This window comes from Thamnophis sirtalis, unplaced genomic scaffold (assembly GCF_051295495.1).
Source record: "Thamnophis sirtalis isolate CommonGarterSnake01/CBP01778 unplaced genomic scaffold, rThaSir2_p1.2 scaffold_4, whole genome shotgun sequence".
NCBI lineage: Eukaryota > Metazoa > Chordata > Lepidosauria > Squamata > Natricidae > Thamnophis > Thamnophis sirtalis.
This window is the reverse complement of record NW_028261384.1, coordinates 141,280,536-141,300,497: the sequence shown is the minus strand read 5'-3', so window position 1 is coordinate 141,300,497 and position 19,962 is coordinate 141,280,536. Positions and strand designations below refer to the sequence as shown.

The 19,962-nt window shown below is 47.8% G+C and overlaps 1 protein-coding gene across 1 annotated transcript in view; it reads left to right on the top strand.

Annotated features, from left to right (window-relative positions):
- Nucleotides 1–261: 261 nt before the first annotated feature.
- DNAH2 (dynein axonemal heavy chain 2) overlaps nt 262–19,962 on the top strand; it is a 170,464-nt gene continuing 150,763 nt past the window's right edge. The window contains 6 exon segments of the mRNA XM_087715030.1: nt 262–266; nt 2,561–2,732; nt 8,853–9,023; nt 11,694–11,922; nt 13,022–13,132; nt 19,544–19,782. Of these exon segments, the coding sequence (XP_087571156.1) occupies nt 262–266; nt 2,561–2,732; nt 8,853–9,023; nt 11,694–11,922; nt 13,022–13,132; nt 19,544–19,782 (927 nt within the window).

Genomic DNA, 19,962 nt, shown 5'->3' with positions numbered 1-19,962 from the left:
TTCCATCCTATCCTAATTGTACCCCACCGCTTCTGCTATCCCTGCCTGGTCACCCCCAAACTTCCAAGCCATTGTGCCAGTCGTACAAGGACACCCCCCCCCCGAACTTTCCTTGTCTGTTCCACCCCCACCCCCACCCCTTGTCCCATCGTCTGATGCCATAATCCCAGCGGGAATTTTGCCCGTCGTACTGTCAGGGTGCCAAGCCTCCCCACGGTGGGCTCCCTCTCTGATGCCCCGGCTTTGGCAGAAGACCCGGTGATGCCGTGGGTGGTGGGAGAGTTGGAGGGGGTCCTCGGGGGCATGGGGGGGGGAGGAGTGGGCTACCCTGCCAACCTCCTTTCCAGGCTGGGTTTCTGTCCTGTCGTGCGAGGGCCCGTAAGATGGATTTATTTTTTTGGGTCCCGCCTGCAGTGTAGAAATATTTGGGGGGCCTCTGTCTCCCCCTCCCACCTCCTCAATTTCCCCTCCTGCAGACCCTTCTCTGCTCCGGGGGGGGGCAGAATCTATGCAGGGGCATTTTGGGGGGAGGGTCTCAGCTCCTCCGAAAAGTCCCATTTTCAATCAGCATTAAGCCTTCGGGGCTCCTGACAGCCTCTGACACAGAAAGAGGTTTATGGGGAAATGAATTGTAATTTAGTTTGACAACGGCAAATGTTCCTGTGGGGAAGTTTTGTGCTCTCTTTCTCTCTCTTTCTCTCTCTCTCTCTCTTTCTCTCTGTCTGTCTCTCTTTCTCTCTTTTTTCTTTCTCTCTCTCTCTCTCTCTCTGTCTATGTCTCTGTCTCTCTTTCTCTCTGTCTCTTTCTCTTTCTGTCTCTGTCTCTCTCTGTCTCTCTCTCTGTCTCTGTCACTCTTTCTTTCTCTCTCTGTCTCTCCTTTCTCTGTCTCTCTCTCTCTCTGTCTTTTTCTCTCTCTGTGTGTCTCTCTGTGTGTGTCTCTCTGTCTCTGTCTATATCTCTCTCTGTGTCACTCTTTCTCTCTATTCTAGTCTCTCCCTTTCTCTCTCTGTGTGTGTCTCTCTTTCTCTCTCTCTGTCTCTCTCTGTCACTCTTTCTCTGTCTCTCCCCTTCTCTCTCTCTCTTTCTCTGTCTCTCTGTCTCTATCTCTCTCTGTGTCTTTCTCTGTGTGTGTGTGTGTCTCTCTCTCTGTCTCTCTCTGTCTCTCTCTTTCTCTCTCGCTTTCTCTGTCTCTCTCTGTGTCTCTTTCTCTCTCTGTCTCTCCCTTTCTCTCTGTGTGTGTGTCTCTCTTTCTCTCTCTCTGTCTCTCTCTGTCACTCTTTCTCTCTCTGTCTCTCCCCTTCTCCCTCTCTCTTTCTCTGTCTCTCTGTCTCTATCTCTCTCTGTGTCTTTCTCTCTCTGTGTGTGTCTCTCTCTGTGTCTCTCTTTCTGTCTCTGTCTCTCCCTTTCTCTCTGTGTGTGTGTCTCTCTTTCTCTCTCTCTGTCTCTCTCTGTCACTCTTTCTCTCTGTCTCTCCCCTTCTCCCTCTCTCTTTCTCTGTCTCTCTCTCTATCTCTCTCTGTGTCTTTCTCTCTCTGTGTGTGTCTCTCTCTGTGTCTCTCTTTCTGTCTCTGTCTCTCCCTTTCTCTCTGTGTGTGTGTCTCTCTTTCTCTCTCTCTGTCTCTCTCTGTCACTCTTTCTCTCTGTCTCTCCCCTTCTCCCTCTCTCTTTCTCTGTCTCTCTATCTCTCTCTGTGTCTTTCTCTCTGTGTGTGTGTCTCTCTCTGTGTCTCTCTTTCTGTCTGTCTATATCTCTCTCTGTGTCTCTCTTTCTGTCTCTGTCTCCCCCTTTCTCTGTGTGTGTGTGTCTCTCTTTCTCTCTCTCTGTCTCTCTCTGTCACTCTTTCTCTCTCTGTCTCTCCCCTTCTCTCTCTCTTTCTCTGTCTCTCTGTCTCTATCTCTCTCTGTGTCTTTCTCTCTCTGTCTCTGTGTGTGTCTCTCTCTGTCTCTCTCTGTCTCTCCCTTTCCCTTTCCCCGTCTCTCTGTCTCTCTCTTTCTCTCTCGCTTTCTCTGTCTCTCTCTGTGTCTCTTTCTCTCTGTGTCTCTTTCCGTGTCTCTTTCTCTCTCTGTCTCTCTGTGTTTCTTTCTCTGCTGTGTCTGTCTGTCTGTCTGTCTGTCTGTCTGTCTCTCTCTCTCTCTCTCTCTCTCTCCCCTGGTTCTTGACACCTTGATGAAAAACACCCTAAAAGAATTTTGCAAATTCCTTTCCTTTCTCTGTTTGTTCAAAGTCACCCAGCGGGCTTTCCGACCTGAGGCAGGACCAGAACTCACCATCTCATGGCGATTGGCCCAAAGTCACCCAGCCGGCTTTTATGCCTAAGGCGGGATTAGAACTCACAGCCTCCCCGTTTTCTCGCCTGGTGCCTTAACCACTAGACCAAGCCACCCCACTCCCTGCCTCCAAGAAGGTCTGAAGTGATATCCTTGGGGCAGCCCCGTTTGGTCCTCCGTTGCTTTTATTGGCCTGTTCTCCCCCCTCCTCTTCCCCTAACAACTTCCCTGCGAGGTAGGCCGGCCGGAGAGGAACGAAACGGCCCACGTTCCCTCCACGCGCACGGTTGAAGCTCAGCTCTCCCCATCCTTACTCCTGGGGTCTCTACACCCCCCCTCACGCCCCTCCCCTTCTCTTCTCGCCCTCCCCCAGATGTTCCCCAGTCTCCGGTCCCCGAAGAGCCGGAAGATAATGTGGAACTGGTGATCACACCTTCTGTCCAGACAGAGGAAGAGGTGGATTTGGTAAGTGGGGGGGGGGGGTGTCTCGCCCTGGGAGGGTGGTGCCAGCTGGATCCCATCGAAACTCTGGGAATAGACCGGCAGTCCTCGACTTTACGACCGCAGTTGTGCCCCATGTTTGCGAGACATTCGTGAGCTGAGTTTTCTCGGCCACATTTGTGGTTGGTTGTTAAGTGAATCGTTGGCTTTCCGTGCCAGAAGGCCACCAAAGGCCGTCATAAATACGAATCCATTGCCAAGCGGCTGAATGTCGATCACGTAACCACGGGGGGGGGGGGAGGGCGTAAGTCACTTTCTCCGCTGCCGTCGTAACTTTGAATGGTCACTAAATGAATCGCTGTAAGTCGAGGGGTGAAAAAAAGGGACTCGGGACCACTGCTCAAACTCGCGACCGCGGCAGTATCCCCACCATCACCTGATCAAAATTCAGAATGCCACAAACGGACTCACTTTTACGACGGTCGCTGTGTCCTGGGGTCATGTGATTCCACTTTTGCAGACTTCTAATAAGTAAAGTCGGGGGGGGGGGAAGCAGTGGGAAAGAAGAACAGAGAGCTGAAGTCAAAGATATATTACTTTTACTGCATACCCACCGTCTATTAAGAAAGTTAACCTATGCGCTTGGCTGGGGAATTCTGGGAGTTGAAGTCCACCAGTCTTCAAGTGGCCAAGGTTGGAGACCCCTGATTTAAGACTTGTGGACTTCAACTCTCAGAATTCCCCAGCAATCTCTTTTTTCCCCACTTGGCTGAAATAAAGATATATTACACTTACTGCATACCCACCATCTATTAAGAAAGTTACCCTACGTGGCTGGCTGGGGACTTCTGGGAGTTGAAGTCCACAGGTCTTAAAGTCGTTAAGGTTGGAGACCTCTGATTTAAGACTTGTGGACTTCAACTCCCAGAATTCTCCAGCCAGCTCTTCTTTTCCCACTTGGCTGAAATAAAGATATATTACACTTACTGCATACCCACTGTCTATTAAGAAAGTTAACCTATGCGCTTGGCTGGGGAATTCTGGGAGTTGAAGTCCACCAGTCTTCAAGTGGCCAAGGTTGGAGATCCCTGATTTAAGACTTGTGGACTTCAACTCTCAGAATTCCCCAGCAATCTCTTTTTTCCCCACTTGGCTGAAATAAAGATATATTACACTTACTGCATACCCACCATCTATTAAGAAAGTTACCCTACGTAGCTGGCTGGGGACTTCTGGGAGTTGAAGTCCACAGTTCTTAAAGTCGTTAAGGTTGGAGACCTCTGATTTAAGACTTGTGGACTTCAACTCCCAGAATTCTCCAGCCAGCTCTTCTTTTCCCACTTGGCTGAAATAAAGATATATTACACTTACTGCATACCCACTGTCTATTAAGAAAGTTAACCTATGCGCTTGGCTGAATTCTGGGAGTTGAAGTCCACCAGTCTTCAAGTGGCCAAGGTTGGAGACCCCTGATTTAAGACTTGTGGACTTCAACTCTCAGAATTCCCCAGCAATCTCTTTTTTTCCCACTTGGCTGAAATAAAGATATATTACACTTACTGCATACCCACCATCTATTAAGAAAGTTACCCTACGTGGCTGGCTGGGGACTTCTGGGAGTTGAAGTCCACAGGTCTTAAAGTCGTTAAGGTTGGAGACCTCTGATTTAAGACTTGTGGACTTCAACTCCCAGAATTCTCCAGCCAGCTCTTCTTTTCCCACTTGGCTGAAATAAAGATATATTACACTTACTGCATACCCACTGTCTATTAAGAAAGTTAACCTATGCGCTTGGCTGGGGAATTCTGGGAGTTGAAGTCCACCAGTCTTCAAGTGGCCAAGGTTGGAGATCCCTGATTTAAGACTTGTGGACTTCAACTCTCAGAATTCCCCAGCAATCTCTTTTTTTTCCACTTTGCTGAAATAAAGATATATTACACTTACTGTATACCCACCGTCTGTTAAGAAAGTCACCCTATGTGGTTGGCTGGGGAATTCTGGAAGTTGAAGTCCACAAGTCTTAAAGTGGCCAAGGTTGGAGATCCCACAATTAAGATTTGTAGACTTCCAGAATTCCCCCAGCCAGCTCTCCCCCCCTCCCACTTTGCTGAAGTCAAAATATGTTACACTTCCTGCATACCCACCATCTATTAAGAAAGTTACCCTACATGGCTGGCTGGGGAATTCTGGGAGTTGAAGTCCACGAGTCTTAAAGTCGTTAAGGTTGGAGACTTCTGATTTAAGACTTGTGGACTTCAACTCCCAGAATTCTCCAGCCAGCTCTTCTTTTCCCACTTGGCTGAAATAAAGATATATTACACTTACTGCATACCCACCGTCTATTAAGAAAGTTAACCTATGCGCTTGGCTGGGGAATTCTGGGAGTTGAAGTCCACCAGTCTTCAAGTGACCAAGGTTGGAGATCCCTGATTTAAGACTTGTGGACTTCAACTCTCAGAATTCCCCAGCAATCTCTTTTTTTTCCACTTGGCTGAAATAAAGATATATTACACTTACTGCATACCCACTACAAGTCTTAAAGTTGTCGAGGTTGGAGATCCCTGATTTAAGACCTGTGGACTTCAACTCTCAGAATTCCCCAGCAATCTCTTTTTTCCCCACTTGGCTGAAATAAAGATATATTACACTTACTGCATACCTACCGTCTATTAAGAAAGTTACCCTACGTGGCTGCCTGGGGAATTCTGGGAGTTGAAGTCCACAAGTCTTGAAGTGGCCAAGGTTGGAGACCCCACAATTAAGATTTGTAGACTTCCAGAATTCCCCCAGCCAGCTCTCCCCCCACCCCACTTTGCTGAAGTCAAGATATGTTACGCTTCCTGCATACCCACCATCTATTAAGAAAGTTACTCTACGGAGCTGCCTGGGGAATTCTGGGAGTTGAAGTCCACCAGTCTTCAAGTGGCCAAGGTTGGAGATCCCTGATTTAAGACTTGTGGACTTCAACTCCCAGAATTCCCCCAGCCATCTCTTTTTCCCCCACTTTGCTGAAGTTAAGATATATTACGTTTACTGCATACCCACCGTCTGTTAAGAAAGTCACCCTACGAGGCTGCCTGGGGAATTCTGGGAGTTGAAGTCGACGTCTTAAAGTTGATAGAGCTAAGAAAACATTGCACTACAACTTCTGGAGACCCACACCTGTGTGCCTCCAGTTGTGTGTGCTCCAACACTGGTGGGGGTTTGAAGAAGAGACTAGACAAGGCTTTGTCTGGAATGGGATAGGGTCTCCTGCTTGAGCAGGGGGTTGGACTAGATGACCTATAGGGTCCCTTCCAGCTCTATTCTGATTGAATCCCCGCCCTGGGATTCAATCTGCAGCTGGCAATTTTGCAAAGGGGAGAGAGGGAGACCCTTCCCCTAAGAACAGACAGTCTAATGGACCTCCCCTCTGCCCCCCCACCCCCCCGAAGACAAAACCCAGGGAAGGGAAATATTTCTGCTTGCACTCTTCCACCCTTCCCTTCCATCACACGCCCCAGCACATCTGGTTCTGCGCTTCCACGCCAGATGTGCTAATGGGATCATGATTTCCTGATTTCCTTAGGAATAAGAAGGGTAAGGGTAGGGGGGCTCATGGGGTGGGGGTGGGGGGAGAAGAAACTGGGCTGCCAAATCTCACCTTTTCGTCCCTGGTTTTTTTCCCGGGTTCCCCAAGCAGCAAAATTCAAGTCGTCCTGACTTACGACCATAACTGAGAATTACCGTTTGTAAGTTGTGCCCAGACGTTAAATTGGCTGACCGCATGACCCTTGCCCGCTTTGACGAGCACATTTTTTGCAACGGTCGCTAAGTGGATCACTGGTCCTTAAGTGAACCCATTGTCCAAAACGGTCAAGTTTGGGGGGTCCAAAACGGTCGACTTTGGGGTTTTTTTGGGGTCAGAAACCAGAAAGTAAATGGAAGGTTTCCAGCAAATATAAAATAATTGGTCGTAAAGTGTGATGTCACATGACAAGTGGCGGGGGAGGGGGTCATTGATGGAATTTCACATCTGGGCCGTAAGTACAGGTAAGTCCTCGACTTAACGACCGCAACGGAGCCCAAAAGTTCTGTTGCTAATAAGCGAGCTGGGCGTTAAGCGGATTCTGCCCCGTTTTACGATCGTACTTTCCACCGTCGTTAAGCGAATCACTGCAGTGGATAAGTCCGTAACTGGGTTATTATGGCGGCTTCCCCCATTGATTTTGCTGGTCAGAAGGTCACAAAAGCCAATCGCGGGAACTCCCACTGCGACCGTCGTAAGTGTGAGTCAGTTGCCAAGTGTTTGAATTTGGAACATGCGGGGATGCTTCAAAGGTCATAACTGCGAAACATGGTCAGGAGTTCCTTTTTCCCCCAGTACCGTTCTAACTTTGAACGGTCACTAAACAAACGTTGGAAGTCGAGGACTCCCTGCGTTCCCCCACCCCACCCCCGGTAGGAATCTTGAAAGGTCCTTTTAGGAACCGGTCGTAATTTGAGGATTATGTATCTGATTGTCTGTGGAAGACACAAACTCGTGCAGGGAAATAGAAGAGAAGAGAACATAGAATAGAACATAAGATAGGAGATAGAATAGAATAGAATAGAATAGAATAGAATAGAATAGAATAGAATAGAATAGAATAGAATAGAACATAGGATAGAACATAAGATAGAATATAGGATAGAATAGAATAGAACATAGAATTGAATAGAACATAGAATAGAACATAGGATAGAATATAGGATAGAATAGAATAGAACATAGAATAGAACATAGGATAGAATATAGGATAGAATAGAATAGAACATAGAATTGAATAGAACATAGAATAGAACATAGGATAGAATATAGGATAGAATAGAATAGAACATAGAATAGAACATAAGATAGAATATAGGATAGAATAGAATAGAACATAGAATTGAATAGAACATAGAATAGAACATAGGATAGAATATAGGATAGAATAGAATAGAACATAGAATTGAATAGAACATAGAATAGAACATAGGATAGAATATAGGATAGAATAGAATAGAATAGAATAGAACATAGGATAGAATATAGGATAGAATAGAATAGAATAGAATAGAACATAAAATAGACCATAGGATAGAATATAGAATAGGATAGAATAGGATATGTAGGATAGAATAGAACATAGAATAGAATAAAATAGAATAGAATAGAACATAGGATAGGATAGGTAAGATAGAATAGGATAGAATAGAATAGAACATAGAATAGACCATAGCATAGAATATAGAATAAGATAGGATAGGTAGAATAGAATAGAATATAGGATAGGATAGGTGGGATAGAATAGGATAGAATAGAACAGAACATAGAATAGACCATAGGATAGAATATAGAATAGGATAGAATAGGATAGGTAGGATAGAATAGAATAGAACATAGAATAGATCATAGGATAGGATAGTTAGGATAGAATAGAACATAGAATAAGATAGGATAGAAGAGAAGAGAAGAGAAGAGAACAATAAAATAGAATAGAATAGAGAATAAAATAAAGAATAAAATATAGCGTAGAATAGGATAGAATAGAATAGAATAGAACATAGAATAGAACACAGAATAGTCCATAGGATAGAATATAGAATAGGATAGAATAGAATAGAACATAGAATAGATCATAGGATAGGATAGTTAGGATAGAATAGAATAGAACATAGAATAGGATAGAAGAGAAGAGAACAATATAATATAGAACGAATAGAATAGAGAATAGAATAGCATAGCATGTGGTAAATGGTAAAGGTTCCCCTTGCACATCTGTGCTAGTCGTTCCCGACTCTAGGGGGCGGTGCTCATCTCCGTTTCAAAGCCGAAGAGCCAGCGCTGTCCGAAGATCATGTGGCTGGCATGGCTAGATGCCGAAGGCGCACGGAACGCTGTTCCCTTCCCATTAAAGGTGGTCCCTGTTTTTCCACTTGCATTTTTCACGTGCTTTCCAACGGCTCGGTTGGCACAAGTCACGGGAGCTCACCCCGTTATGTGGCGCTCGGGATTCGAACCGCCGAACGGACGACCTTTCTGATCGACAGGCTCAGCGTCTCAGCACCTGAGCCACCCTGCGGCTTGTGTTACTTTGCCCAAATTGTCGTTCCCCACCCCCCACCCCCCCTGTCGTGCAGAAACCCTGCCTCCGAAATCGACTCTCCTTGTCTGATGTCACCGAAGAGATGTGGACAAACGAACATCTGGCGGCCATGGACCAGTTCCTGAAGGACGTCACCCAAACCATGATTGTATTTTACGTCGACGAATTCGCCGGCTTGAAAGTGGAGCCAGTCATGCCTCACCAGGTGAGTCAATCAATCAATCAATCAACCAACCAATCAATCAGAACAGAGCTGGAAGGGACCTTGGAGGTCTTCTAGTCCAACCCTCTGCTCAAGCAGGAGATTCTACACCGTTTCAGACAAGTTAGCTATCCGGTCCCTTCTTAAAAACCTCCAGTGATGGAGCGCCCACAATTTTTATTTCAATAAATAAATGAATGTATTTTCCAAAGCACCGAAAGGAGGACAAGAGATGACGGATAGAATTTAGACCAGAGATATTCTAACTAGGAATTATCCCAGAGAAACTTAAGAAGGTGGATACTTATTTGATCATACACGTAACTACAGCAGCGAGAATTGTATTTGCCCAAAATTGGAAATGAAATGAGTTACCAACAGATGAAGGGATAATAATAATAAAAAAAAGACATTAGATTGTGCAGAGAGGAATAGGTTGACAACGAAAATAAAGGATAAAGAGGAATCGATGTACTTCGAGACATGGGGAAGATTTTATGATTGGCTAGAGAAAGGAAGCTGGAAAAAAGAAAGTAAGGAGACGATGCACTGTTAAGTGGAAAAGAGGGGGAAGGAGGGGAAAACAGAAAAGAAAATATTAAATATGCAAGTATATATTTAAGAGCGAGATATGAAGGGGGAAAAACATAGTTAGGATAGATTAGCGAAGGTACGGGAATAAGAAATGATGCTAAATTATATTTGGGTTTGCGGAAATACCACGCCAAGAAAACATAAACGGAGAAAGAGACACCTGTAACAACAGAAAAAGAAAGGGAGAGAGGAGGAGAGAAGGAAAGAAAGGTAGAGGAAAAAAGAAAGAGGTAAGGAGAGGAGGGTGGAAGGGATTGATTGATTGATTTTATTATATTTATATGGGAGAGAAAGAGAAGGAGAGAGGGTAGGAAGGGGAAGAGTAGGAGTACGGGAGAGGTAAGGGAAGAAGGAAGGGGAAGGAGAGGAGGAAGGAAGAAAGTAGGGAAGGGAGGGAAGGAGAAAAGAAAGGGAAAATGAAGTGGCAGAAGGGATGAGAAATAAAGCAACTCAAAATGTATATTATAACCCATTAAACGGAATAACGGATATATAAGAAAGATAAATGTAAAGAATCATCATTATGTGAATGTATCCTTTAAATGGTATGTAAGAATTAAAAAATTGGGAGTGGGGAGGAAAGAAACGAAGGGATAGAACCGAATTAAGGAGAGAAGCAAACTGGAATTAAGAAGAAACAACAGCGAGGATAATTAACCAGGGGAACCGCTTGCCAACAGAAGTTGTGGGTGCTCCCATCACCAGAGGCTTTGAAGAACGAGATCGGACAGCCCCTGGATAGTATAGGGTCTCCTGCTCGAGCAGGGGTTGGACTAGACGACCCCCGAGGCCCCTTCCAACGATGTTCTGATTGCGTAACCTTGGATGACCTCCAGAATGCTTACGACTGCCTAGCGCGGGCCTGTCAAATGGTCGGCCCGCGGGCTGGATACGCACCGTCTCCGGTTCCGCAAAGGCCAAAAAAATATATGTCGCGATACGTCACGGCGCGGGCAGATTCGACACTCCTGGTCTAGTGGAGTTCCACCTTCAAACCTTGGGTGGACTTCAGCTCCCAGAATCCCCTCACACGAATGCATCCCTTTCGATATGATGGTGGCCTGCTTACTCTCGTGTCGTCCCTTCCTCTGCGGTCTTCCCCCTTATTCTGTCCAGTGGGTCCATCTAAGTGACTGTTGAGTCAAGCAGAGGCTGCTGTAAAGGACAGAACGGAACATCGTTTGAATTGAAGGGACTTTGGAGGTCATCTAGACCAGGGGTCCCTAACCTTTCAGACCTCAGGGACCACTAAATTCATAATTTTACATCTCGCGGACCACTAATATGATTTACCTAATGACCGGCTGGGTGGGCGTGGCTAGGTGGTCATGTGACTGGGTGGGTGTGGCCAACTCGATGTCACTCACACCGAGGGGCGCCTCTACTCGTCCCTCCCCTCCCCGCCACTCCTCCCCTGCCCTCCGGGGCTCCTTAGGGCCCCAACCGGAAGCCGTTGCTGGAGCTGAGCAGACACCGCGAGAAAGAGTTGGCAAAACAGCTCAGTTCAAATCGGATCTGGCCGAGAAGGAGGCTCAGCAGAAACACCTCACTGAGGACTAGGAGCACGGGCTTTCCAAGCAGAAGGAAGACCTGCGGGAGTGCAAGGCCAGGTGCCGGCGCCCAGAGGCTCAGCGGGATGAGATGGTCAGCCAGTTCCAGGCCGTGATGCGGTCCCACTGGAACGAGGCCCTCCGGCTCTTCGCCACCAGCGGCTCTTCCCTCCAGCCTTCGCCCAAAGCCCCCCACCAGGAGGCTGAAGCCCCCCTCCAACCCACACCAAAAGACCCCGAAGGGGGAGACTCTCTGCAGCAACACAAGCGTTCATTGCACGTATATCCAGCCCAGGGGGCGTAGTTTGAGGACCCCCTGATTTAGTAGAATATAAAAAATGCAAATAATTTTTCCGCGGACCACCAACATTTTCTCGCGGACGACCAGTCGGTGACCACTGGTCTGGTCCAACTCCTTGCTCAGACGGGAGGCGTTTCGCCATTTCAGACAATTCTGACAATTCTCTTAATCCTTGTCTCGATTTTTTTGCCGTTCCCAACCTCTCCCCCCCACCCACCCCCCGGACAGGAGCAAAAACAGCTGGCCTACTTCATCCGCCAGGAGAACGCCGAAATTACGGAGGAGAACTTCCACGAAGTGGTGCAGTTCGGCTCGGTGCGCCGACCGTACATCGATTCCCTGATGCGAGTGCTCAACGCCGCCTATCTGCCCCGCCTCTTCCGCAAAGGCGCCTGGCCGGAGAGCATCAAAAACGAATTTTTCTCCGAAATTTATCATTTCATGACCACCCTGACAGGTAGGTTTGCAGCCGTTCTTCCCGTCGGATCCACCGGAGGTCGCCGATCCGTTGACTGGTGCTTTGGGAGTGCTGTACAGGTCGTCCTCGGCTTAATGACCAACATAGATCCCAAAATTTCTGTTGCTAAGTGAGTTGTTTGTTCAGTGAGTCTTGCCCCATTGTACGACTTCTCTTGCCATAGTTGTTAAGTGAATCAGTGCAGTCGTTAAGCGAATCGTGTGCTTGTTAAGCAAATGTGGCTAACCCAACCCCATTCTTCTTCATCATCATCATCATCATCATCATCATCATCATCATCATCATCATCTTTTAACGACCCCATAATCCCTTGTGGGGTGAAGTCTGGGCAACTGAATGGAGCTAGCAGAGTCTTTTTTACTGGCCGGATGCCGTTCCCTGTTGCCAATGTGGAGTTTTGTTCAGCAGATAAATTCTCATTGAGCCCAGACAGAGAAATATCTGTCTCTACCTAGGATCGAACTCACAGCATCCTGATTGTGATGCGAGAGCTCCACCTCTAGGCCACCACACCACTAACCCACCCCAATTGCTTGTCGCAAAAGGAGATTGCATGAGTTTTGCCCCATTTTACGACCTTGCTTGCCACTGTCGTTAAGCAAATCACTGCTGCTGTTGAGTTAGGAACACGATTGTTAAATGAATTCTGGCTTCCCCGTTGACTTTGCTGGTCAAAAGGTTACAAAAGGTGATCACGTGACCAGAGGACACGGCCACCGTCATAAATACGAGTCAGTTGCTAAGAATCTTTCGATCCCATGATCATGGAGATACTGCAGCGGTCGTAAGTCCCTTTTTGCGGCTAACGTCGTAACTTTGAACGGTCACTAAACGGACTGTTCTCATTTGAGGGTTGCCTGCACTGTCTGGAAGTCGCTTTTTCAGTGCCGTCGTAATTTCAAACGGCCACTAAGTGAATCGTCGTAAGCCGAGGACCGCCTGGAATTTTAGGTGTCTCAATTGAGGACCGAGGAATGAGAATTGGGGTGGGTGGGTGGGATCCTAAGGAGACGTCCCGACGTCCCCCTCCCTCCAAAAGCCACCCCAACCTCTAATCCCTGACCCCCTCCATCCACAGATACCCACTTCAGGTTAAAGGGTCGCACCGTCCTTTACATCCCAATCGAATCCTTCACCATCACCCCCGAGATGGCCCTGAAGGACAAGGCTGCGGTCCAACGCCTGGAGAGTGAGTGATGGGTCTTGGGGTATCGGGGGGGGGAGCGGGGGCGCTCACCAGATCGGGAGAGAAGGAGAGGGGCCGCTGGCGAGGACCACGTCGGGCGCGATCGTCTCTCGCTTGAGGAGTGAATTAACTTAGCATCTGCGCTGCATCTATCATTCCCAATCTGCTCAGGCGCCGTTGCGTGTGCCCGGACTTACGATGGGGTAATGAGTCCGGCTGTAGGTCGGGGAAATAAGTGGATGAGAAGCCAGGGTCCTCCTTCCCAGCTCTGTCCCCTTGGGGGGGATACAAATAAGAGGATAAGGAGGGAGGGAGGGAGAAGATGAGGGAGGGAGGGGAAGAGAGGGAGGGAAGGAAGAAGAAAGGAAGATGAGGGAGGGAGGAGAATGGAGGAAGGAAGGAAGAGCAGGAGGGAAAAAGGAAGTAAAAGGAAGATTGAAAAAGGAGAGAAAGTATGAGAGAAAAAAGGACAGAGGGAGGGAGGGAGGAAGAAGATGAGAGAGGGAGGGGTGGAGGGAGAGGGAGGGAGTGAAGAAGGAAGGAGGAAGATGAGGGAGGGAGGGAGGAGGAGGGAGGAAGGAAGTAAAAGAAAGGTTGAAAAAAGAGACAAATTATGAGAGAAGAAAGGGAGGGAGGAAGGATGAAGGATGGAAGGATAGATGGAGGGAAGAAGGAAAGAAGATGAGGGAGGGAGGGGAAGGAAGGGAGGGAAGGAAGGAGGAGAATGGAGGAAGGAAGGAATGGAAAGAGGGAGGAAGAAAGGAAGTAAAAGGAAGATTGAAAAAGACAAAGTATGAAAGAAGAAAGGGAGGGAGGGAAGGAAGGAAGAAGGATGGAGGGATAGACGGAGGGAAGAAGGAAAGAAGATGAGAGAGGGAGGGGAAGGGAGGGAGTAAAGGAAGGAGGAGAATGGAGGAAGGAAGGAATGGAAAGAGGGAGGAAGAAAGGAAGTAAAAGGAAGGTTGAAAAAAGAAAAAAGTATGAGGGGAGGGAGTGGAAGGGAGGGAGGGAGGAGGGAAGAAAGAAAGAAAGAAGATGAGGGCAGGACAGACAGAGGGGGAGGAAGAAAGGAAGAAGAAGACAGAGGGAGGAGAAAGGATGGAGGAAGGAATGGAAGGAGGGAGGGAGAAAGGAAGCTAACAGGAGCTCACTCCGTTACGCGATGCTAGGGATTCGAACCATCGAACGGCTGACCTTCTGATCGATAAACTCAGCATCTTAGCCACTGAGCCGCTGCCTCCCTCCCTGTATTTTAAAATTCAGCCCTATTTGTTAGCCCTCCCACTTCACGAAAGGGAGTTCAAACTATGGTTTATTTCCACTCCCACGCACGTCTATCAAGGTTAGGCAACGGTGTTACGTCTTTCCTGGGAAAGCCAAGTTTGAAACATGCCAGACTCATCCCGAGCCCACGCAGCCTCCTGCCAGACAGGTAGGGGGCAGCCTTCCGGCTCAGCAGAGATGCCCAAATTTGGGTGGCGGTGAAGCCACGGCAGAATTGGCACCCGGTTCCGTTCTCGAACCGGGTGCCCTTTTGCCTGAAAGAATCCCAAGGCTTTGGGGCATGCTGGGAGTTGAAGTCCAGCCATCTGAAAGTTGCTGAGGTCTGGAAACTTTGGGGTAAACCAGGACTCTGTGAACTGGGCGACTTTAAGATTTGTGGACTTCAACTCCCAGAATGCCTCAGCCAGAAGGGAGGAATTCTGGGAGTTGAAGTCCAGAAGTCTTAAAAGTCCAGTCTTAAAAGTCCAGAAGTCTTAAAAGTCCAGAACTTGTAAAGTCCAGAACTTGTAAAGTCCAGAAGTCTTAAAAGTCCAGAAGTTTTAAAAGTCCAGAAGTTTTAAAAGTCCAGAAGTCTTAAAGTCCAGAAGTTTTAAAGTCCAGAAGTTTTAAAGTCCAGAAGTTTTAAAAGTCCAGAAGTTTTAAAGTCCAGAAGTTTTAAAAGTCCAGAAGTTTTAAAGTCCAGAAGTTTTAAAGTCCAGAAGTTTTAAAAATCCAGAAGTTTTAAAGTCCAGAAGTTTTAAAAGTCCAGAAGTTTTAAAGTCCAGAAGTTTTAAAAGTCCAGAAGTTTTAAAAGTCCAGAAGTTTTAAAAGTCCAGAAGTCTTAAAGTCCAGAAGTTTTAAAAGTCCAGAAGTCTTAAAGTCCAGAAGTTTTAAAAGTCCAGAAGTTTAAAAGTCCAGAAGTTTTAAAAGTCCAGAAGTTTTAAAAGTCCAGAAGTTTTAAAAGTCCAGAAGTCTTAAAAGTCCAGAAATCTTAAAGTCCAGAAGTTTTAAAAGTCCAGAAGTTTTAAAAGTCCAGAAGTTTTAAAAGTCCAGAAGTTTTAAAGTCCAGAAGTCTTAAAATCCAGAAGTTTTAAAGTCCAGAAGTTTTAAAGTCCAGAAGTTTTAAAAGTCCAGAAGTTTTAAAGTCCAGAAGTTTTAAAAGTCCAGAAGTTTAAAGTCCAGAAGTTTTAAAGTCCAGAAGTTTTAAAAATCCAGAAGTTTTAAAGTCCAGAAGTTTTAAAAGTCCAGAAGTTTTAAAAGTCCAGAAGTTTTAAAAGTCCAGAAATTTTAAAAGTCCAGAAGTCTTAAAGTCCAGAAGTTTTAAAAGTCCAGAAGTCTTAAAGTCCAGAAGTTTTAAAAGTCCAGAAGTTTTAAAAGTCCAGAAGTTTTAAAAGTCCAGAAGTTTTTAAAGTCCAGAAGTTTTAAAAGTCCAGAAGTCTTAAAAGTCCAGAAATCTTAAAGTCCAGAAGTTTTAAAAGTCCAGAAGTTTTAAAAGTCCAGAAGTTTTAAAAGTCCAGAAGTTTTAAAAGTCCAGAAGTTTTAAAAGTCCAGAAGTCTTAAAAGTCCAGAAATCTTAAAGTCCAGAAGTTTTAAAAGTCCAGAAGTTTTAAAAGTCCAGAAGTTTTAAAGTCCAGAAGTTTTAAAGTCCAGAAGTTTTAAAGTCCCAGAAAGTTTTAAAAGTCCAGAAGTTTTAAAGTCCAGAAGTTTTAAAAGTCCAGAAGTTTTAAAGTCCAGAAGTTTTAAAGTCCAGAAGTTTTAAAATCCAGAAGTTTTAAAGTCCAGAAGTTTTAAAAGTCCAGAAGTTTTAAAGTCCAGAAATCTTAAAGTTCCGGAAGTTTTAAAAGTCCAGAAGTTTTAAAGTCCAGAAGTTTTAAAGTCCAGAAATTTTAAAGTCCAGAAGTTTTAAAGTCCAGAAGTTTTAAAGTCCAGAAGTTTTAAAGTCCAGAAGTTTTAAAGTCCAGAAGTTTTAAAGTCCAGAAGTTTTAAAGTCCAGAAATTTTAAAGTCCAGAACGTTGTGATGATCATTAATGCATGCTGGTTCCCAAACCCTCCCCCCCCCCATGAATTTTGATCCTGGGACCCTGGGGTTCGTCGTGACGGTCGTAAGCGTGAGAACTTCTCCCCAGTCACTTTTGTAACTTTGAGTGGCGGCTAAACGGATGGCCGTAAGTCGAGGACTGGGGTTCGGGCTCTAGAATAATACGGGAGCGTAGATTCCCCTGGAAAGGGGGGGGGTCTCCAATTTTTGGGGTGAGCGGAGGGGGCCCTCCCCATCTCTTTTATTCCCCGATTTGTGTTGAGTGGGTGGGCTTAACTCCCCCCCCTCTTTTGTGTGAGACCACCCAGCCGGGGGTCTCCCGCCTGCGGCTGTGTCTCTTTCCTGGCCCCGCAGGCGGATGGCGCGGCTGGAAGCCCTCGGCCGTCACTTCTGGACCCGCTGCTCATTTGTTCCGCTTTGCGCAAATTCAATTGAAGGTCTCGCGCTGTGGACAGGAGGGAGGGAGAGACGGAGATGAAGAGAGAGAGAGAGAGAGAGAGAGAGAGAGATGGAGAAAGAGGGAGAGAGAGGGGGGGGGGGAGAGAGAGAGACGCTGGCTGAATTATGCAGTGCCCACATCTCTATTAGGGCCCCGTGGAAATCGGGCTGGGCACGGGGGCACTCGGAGTGGAAATGGGAGGGTGGGAGTGGGCAGAGTCCTTCCTTGGGCAAGTGGCCAGGAAAGATACTTTCCTCCCTCTCTTATCTCCTTCCTTCCTTCCCTTCCCTCCCTCCCCCCTCATGTCTTTCCTTCATTCCTTCCCCTTCCCTCCCTCCTTCATCTCCTTCCTTCCTTCCTTTCTTCCTCCCTCATGTCCTTCCTTCCTTCTTTTCCTTCCTTCCTTTTTTCCCTCCTTCCTTTCTTCCTCCCTCATGTCCTTCCTTCCTTCTTTTCCTTCCTTCCTTCTTCTCCTTCCTTCTTCCTTCTTCTCCCTCCCTCATTCCTTCCTTCCTTCTTTTCCTTCCTTCTTCCTTCATTTCCCTCCCTCATTCCTTCTTTTTCCTTCCTTCCTTCCTTCCTTTCTTCCTTCTACTCGCTCCCTCTATCGCCTTCCTTCCTTTCTTCCTTCTTTTCCTTCCTTCCCCTCCATCCCTCATGTCCTTCCTTCCTTCTTTTCCTTCCTTCCTTTCTTCCTTCTACTCGCTCCCTCCATCGCCTGCCTTCCTTCCTTCCTTCTTTTCCTTCCTTCCCCTCCCTCTCTCGTGTCCTTCCTTTTGTCCTTCTTTTCCTTCCCCTCCATCCCTCATGTCCTTCCTTCCTTCTTTTCCTTCCTTCCTTCCTTCTTCCTCCCTCTCCCTCCCTCATGTCCTTCCTTCCTTCTTTTCCTTCCTTCCTTCTCCCTTCTACTCGCTCCCTCATGTCAATCCTTCCTTCTTTTCCTTCCTTCCTTCCTCTCCCTCATGTCCTTCCTTCTTTTCTTTCCTTCCTCCTCCATCTCCCTCCCTCATGTCCTTCCTTCCTTCTTTTCCTTCCTTCCCCTCCCTTCTCCATCTCCACCCTTCATTCTTTCCCTTCCTTCCTTCCTCTCACCCTCCCTCCCTCCATACTTATTTAATTCATATCCTGCCTTTATTATTTTTAAAAATAACTCAAGGCAGCAAACTTATCCCAAACTCCCTCCTATTTTCTTCACAGCAACAACAACCTTGTGAGGTTGTGGGGGCTGACAGAAAGGGATTGGTCCAAAGTCACCCAGCCGGCTTTCATGTCTAAAGCAGAACTAGAATTCCCAGTCTTGAGTGATGGGCCCAAAGTCTCCCAGCTGGCTTTCATGTCTAAGGCAGAACTAGAACTCCCAGTTCCTGGGCGATTGGCCCAAAGTCTCCCAGCTGGCTTTCATGCCTGAGGCAGAACTAGAACTCCCAGTCCTTAAGTGATGGGCCCAAAGTCTCCCAGCCGGCTTTCATGTCTAAGGCAGAACTAGAACTCCCAGTCCCTGAGTGATGGGCCCAAAGTCACCCAGCTGATTTCATGCCTGAGGCAGAACTAGAACTCCCAGTTCCTGGGCGATGGGCCTAAAGTCACCCAGCCGGCTTTCATGCCTGAGGCAGAACTAGAACTCCCAGTCCCTGAGCGATTGGCCCAAAGTCTCCCAGCTGGCTTTCATGTCTGAGGCAGAACTAGAACTCCCAGTTCCTGGCGATTGGCCCAAAGTTTCCCAGCCGGCTTTCATGTCTAAGGCAGAACTAGAACTCCCAGTTCCTGGGCGATTGGCCCAAAGTCTCCCAGCCGGCTTTCATGCCTAAGGCAGAACTAGAACTCCCAGTCCCTGAGTGATTGGCCCAAAGTCACCCAGCTGGTTTCATGCCTGAGGCAGAACTACAACTCCCAGTCCCTGGGTGATGGGCCCAAAGTCTCCCAGCCGGCTTTCATGTCTGAGGCAGAACTAGAACTCCCAGTCCCTGGGTGATGGGCCCAAAATCACCCAGCCGGCTTTCATGCCTGAGGCAGAACTAGAACTCCCAGTCCCTGGGCGATGGGCCCAAAGTCACCCAGCTGGCTTTCATGCCTAAGGCAGAACTAGAACTCCCAGTTCCTGGGGCGATTGGCCCAAAGTCACCCAGCCAGCTTTCATGCCTGAGACAGTACTAGAACTCCCAGTCCCTGAGTGATGGGCCCAAAGTCACCCAGCTGACTTTCATGCCTGAGGCAGAACTAGAACTCCTTGAGTCCTTGGCCCAAAGTCACCCAGCTGGCTTTCATGCCTAAGGCAGAACTAGAACTCCCAGTCCTTGAGTGATGGGCCCAAAGTTACCCAGCTGGTTTCATGCTTGAGGCAGAACTAGAACTCCCAGTTCCTGAGCGATTGGCCCAAAGTCACCCAGCTGACTTTCATGCCTGAGGCAGAACTAGAACTCCCAGTCCCTGGGCGATTGGCCTTATATAACAGATAGTGGGAATGCGACTGACGTAATAGACCTTGATTTCGGCCAAGGGAAAAAGAGCCGGCCGGGGAAATTCTCTGGACCCCCGGGAAGTTGCCGGCAACTCTTCGACCGTGGCTTAGAAGGGGGCAGGCAGGTTGAGGGGTGCCAAGGCCTGCCCCGGGCTGGGCAAGGGGAGGCCTCACCCACCCACCGACCCTCTTTCTCTCCCCCCCCCCCCCCCCAGCTTCCATGATTCACTGGACGCGGCAGATCAAGGACGTGCTCCGGGCCCAGGAGGCGGTGGAGAGCCGGGAGAGTGCCGGGCCCCTGGAGGAGATCGCCTTTTGGAAGAACCGCTGCCACGACCTCTCGGAGATCAGCAAGCAGCTGTGCCAGAAGGGGGTGAAGCACATCGAGGGCATCCTGATGCTCTCCAAGTCCTCCTACGTGGCCCCCTTCCAGCGGCTCTCCAAGCAGATCCAGGTGAGGGGCAGGGCCTGGAGGGCCCGGGGGGACGAGGGGGGTGGTGAGCAAAGGGCGAGGATGGAGCAGGGAATGCCCTGAGGGTCTTCGGCCTGGCCGGCTTAGAACGTGGAAGAGGGATAGGGTTAGGCCCTTAGGAGGTCCTCTAGTCCAACCCTCTGCTTGAGCAGGTGGTGCTAT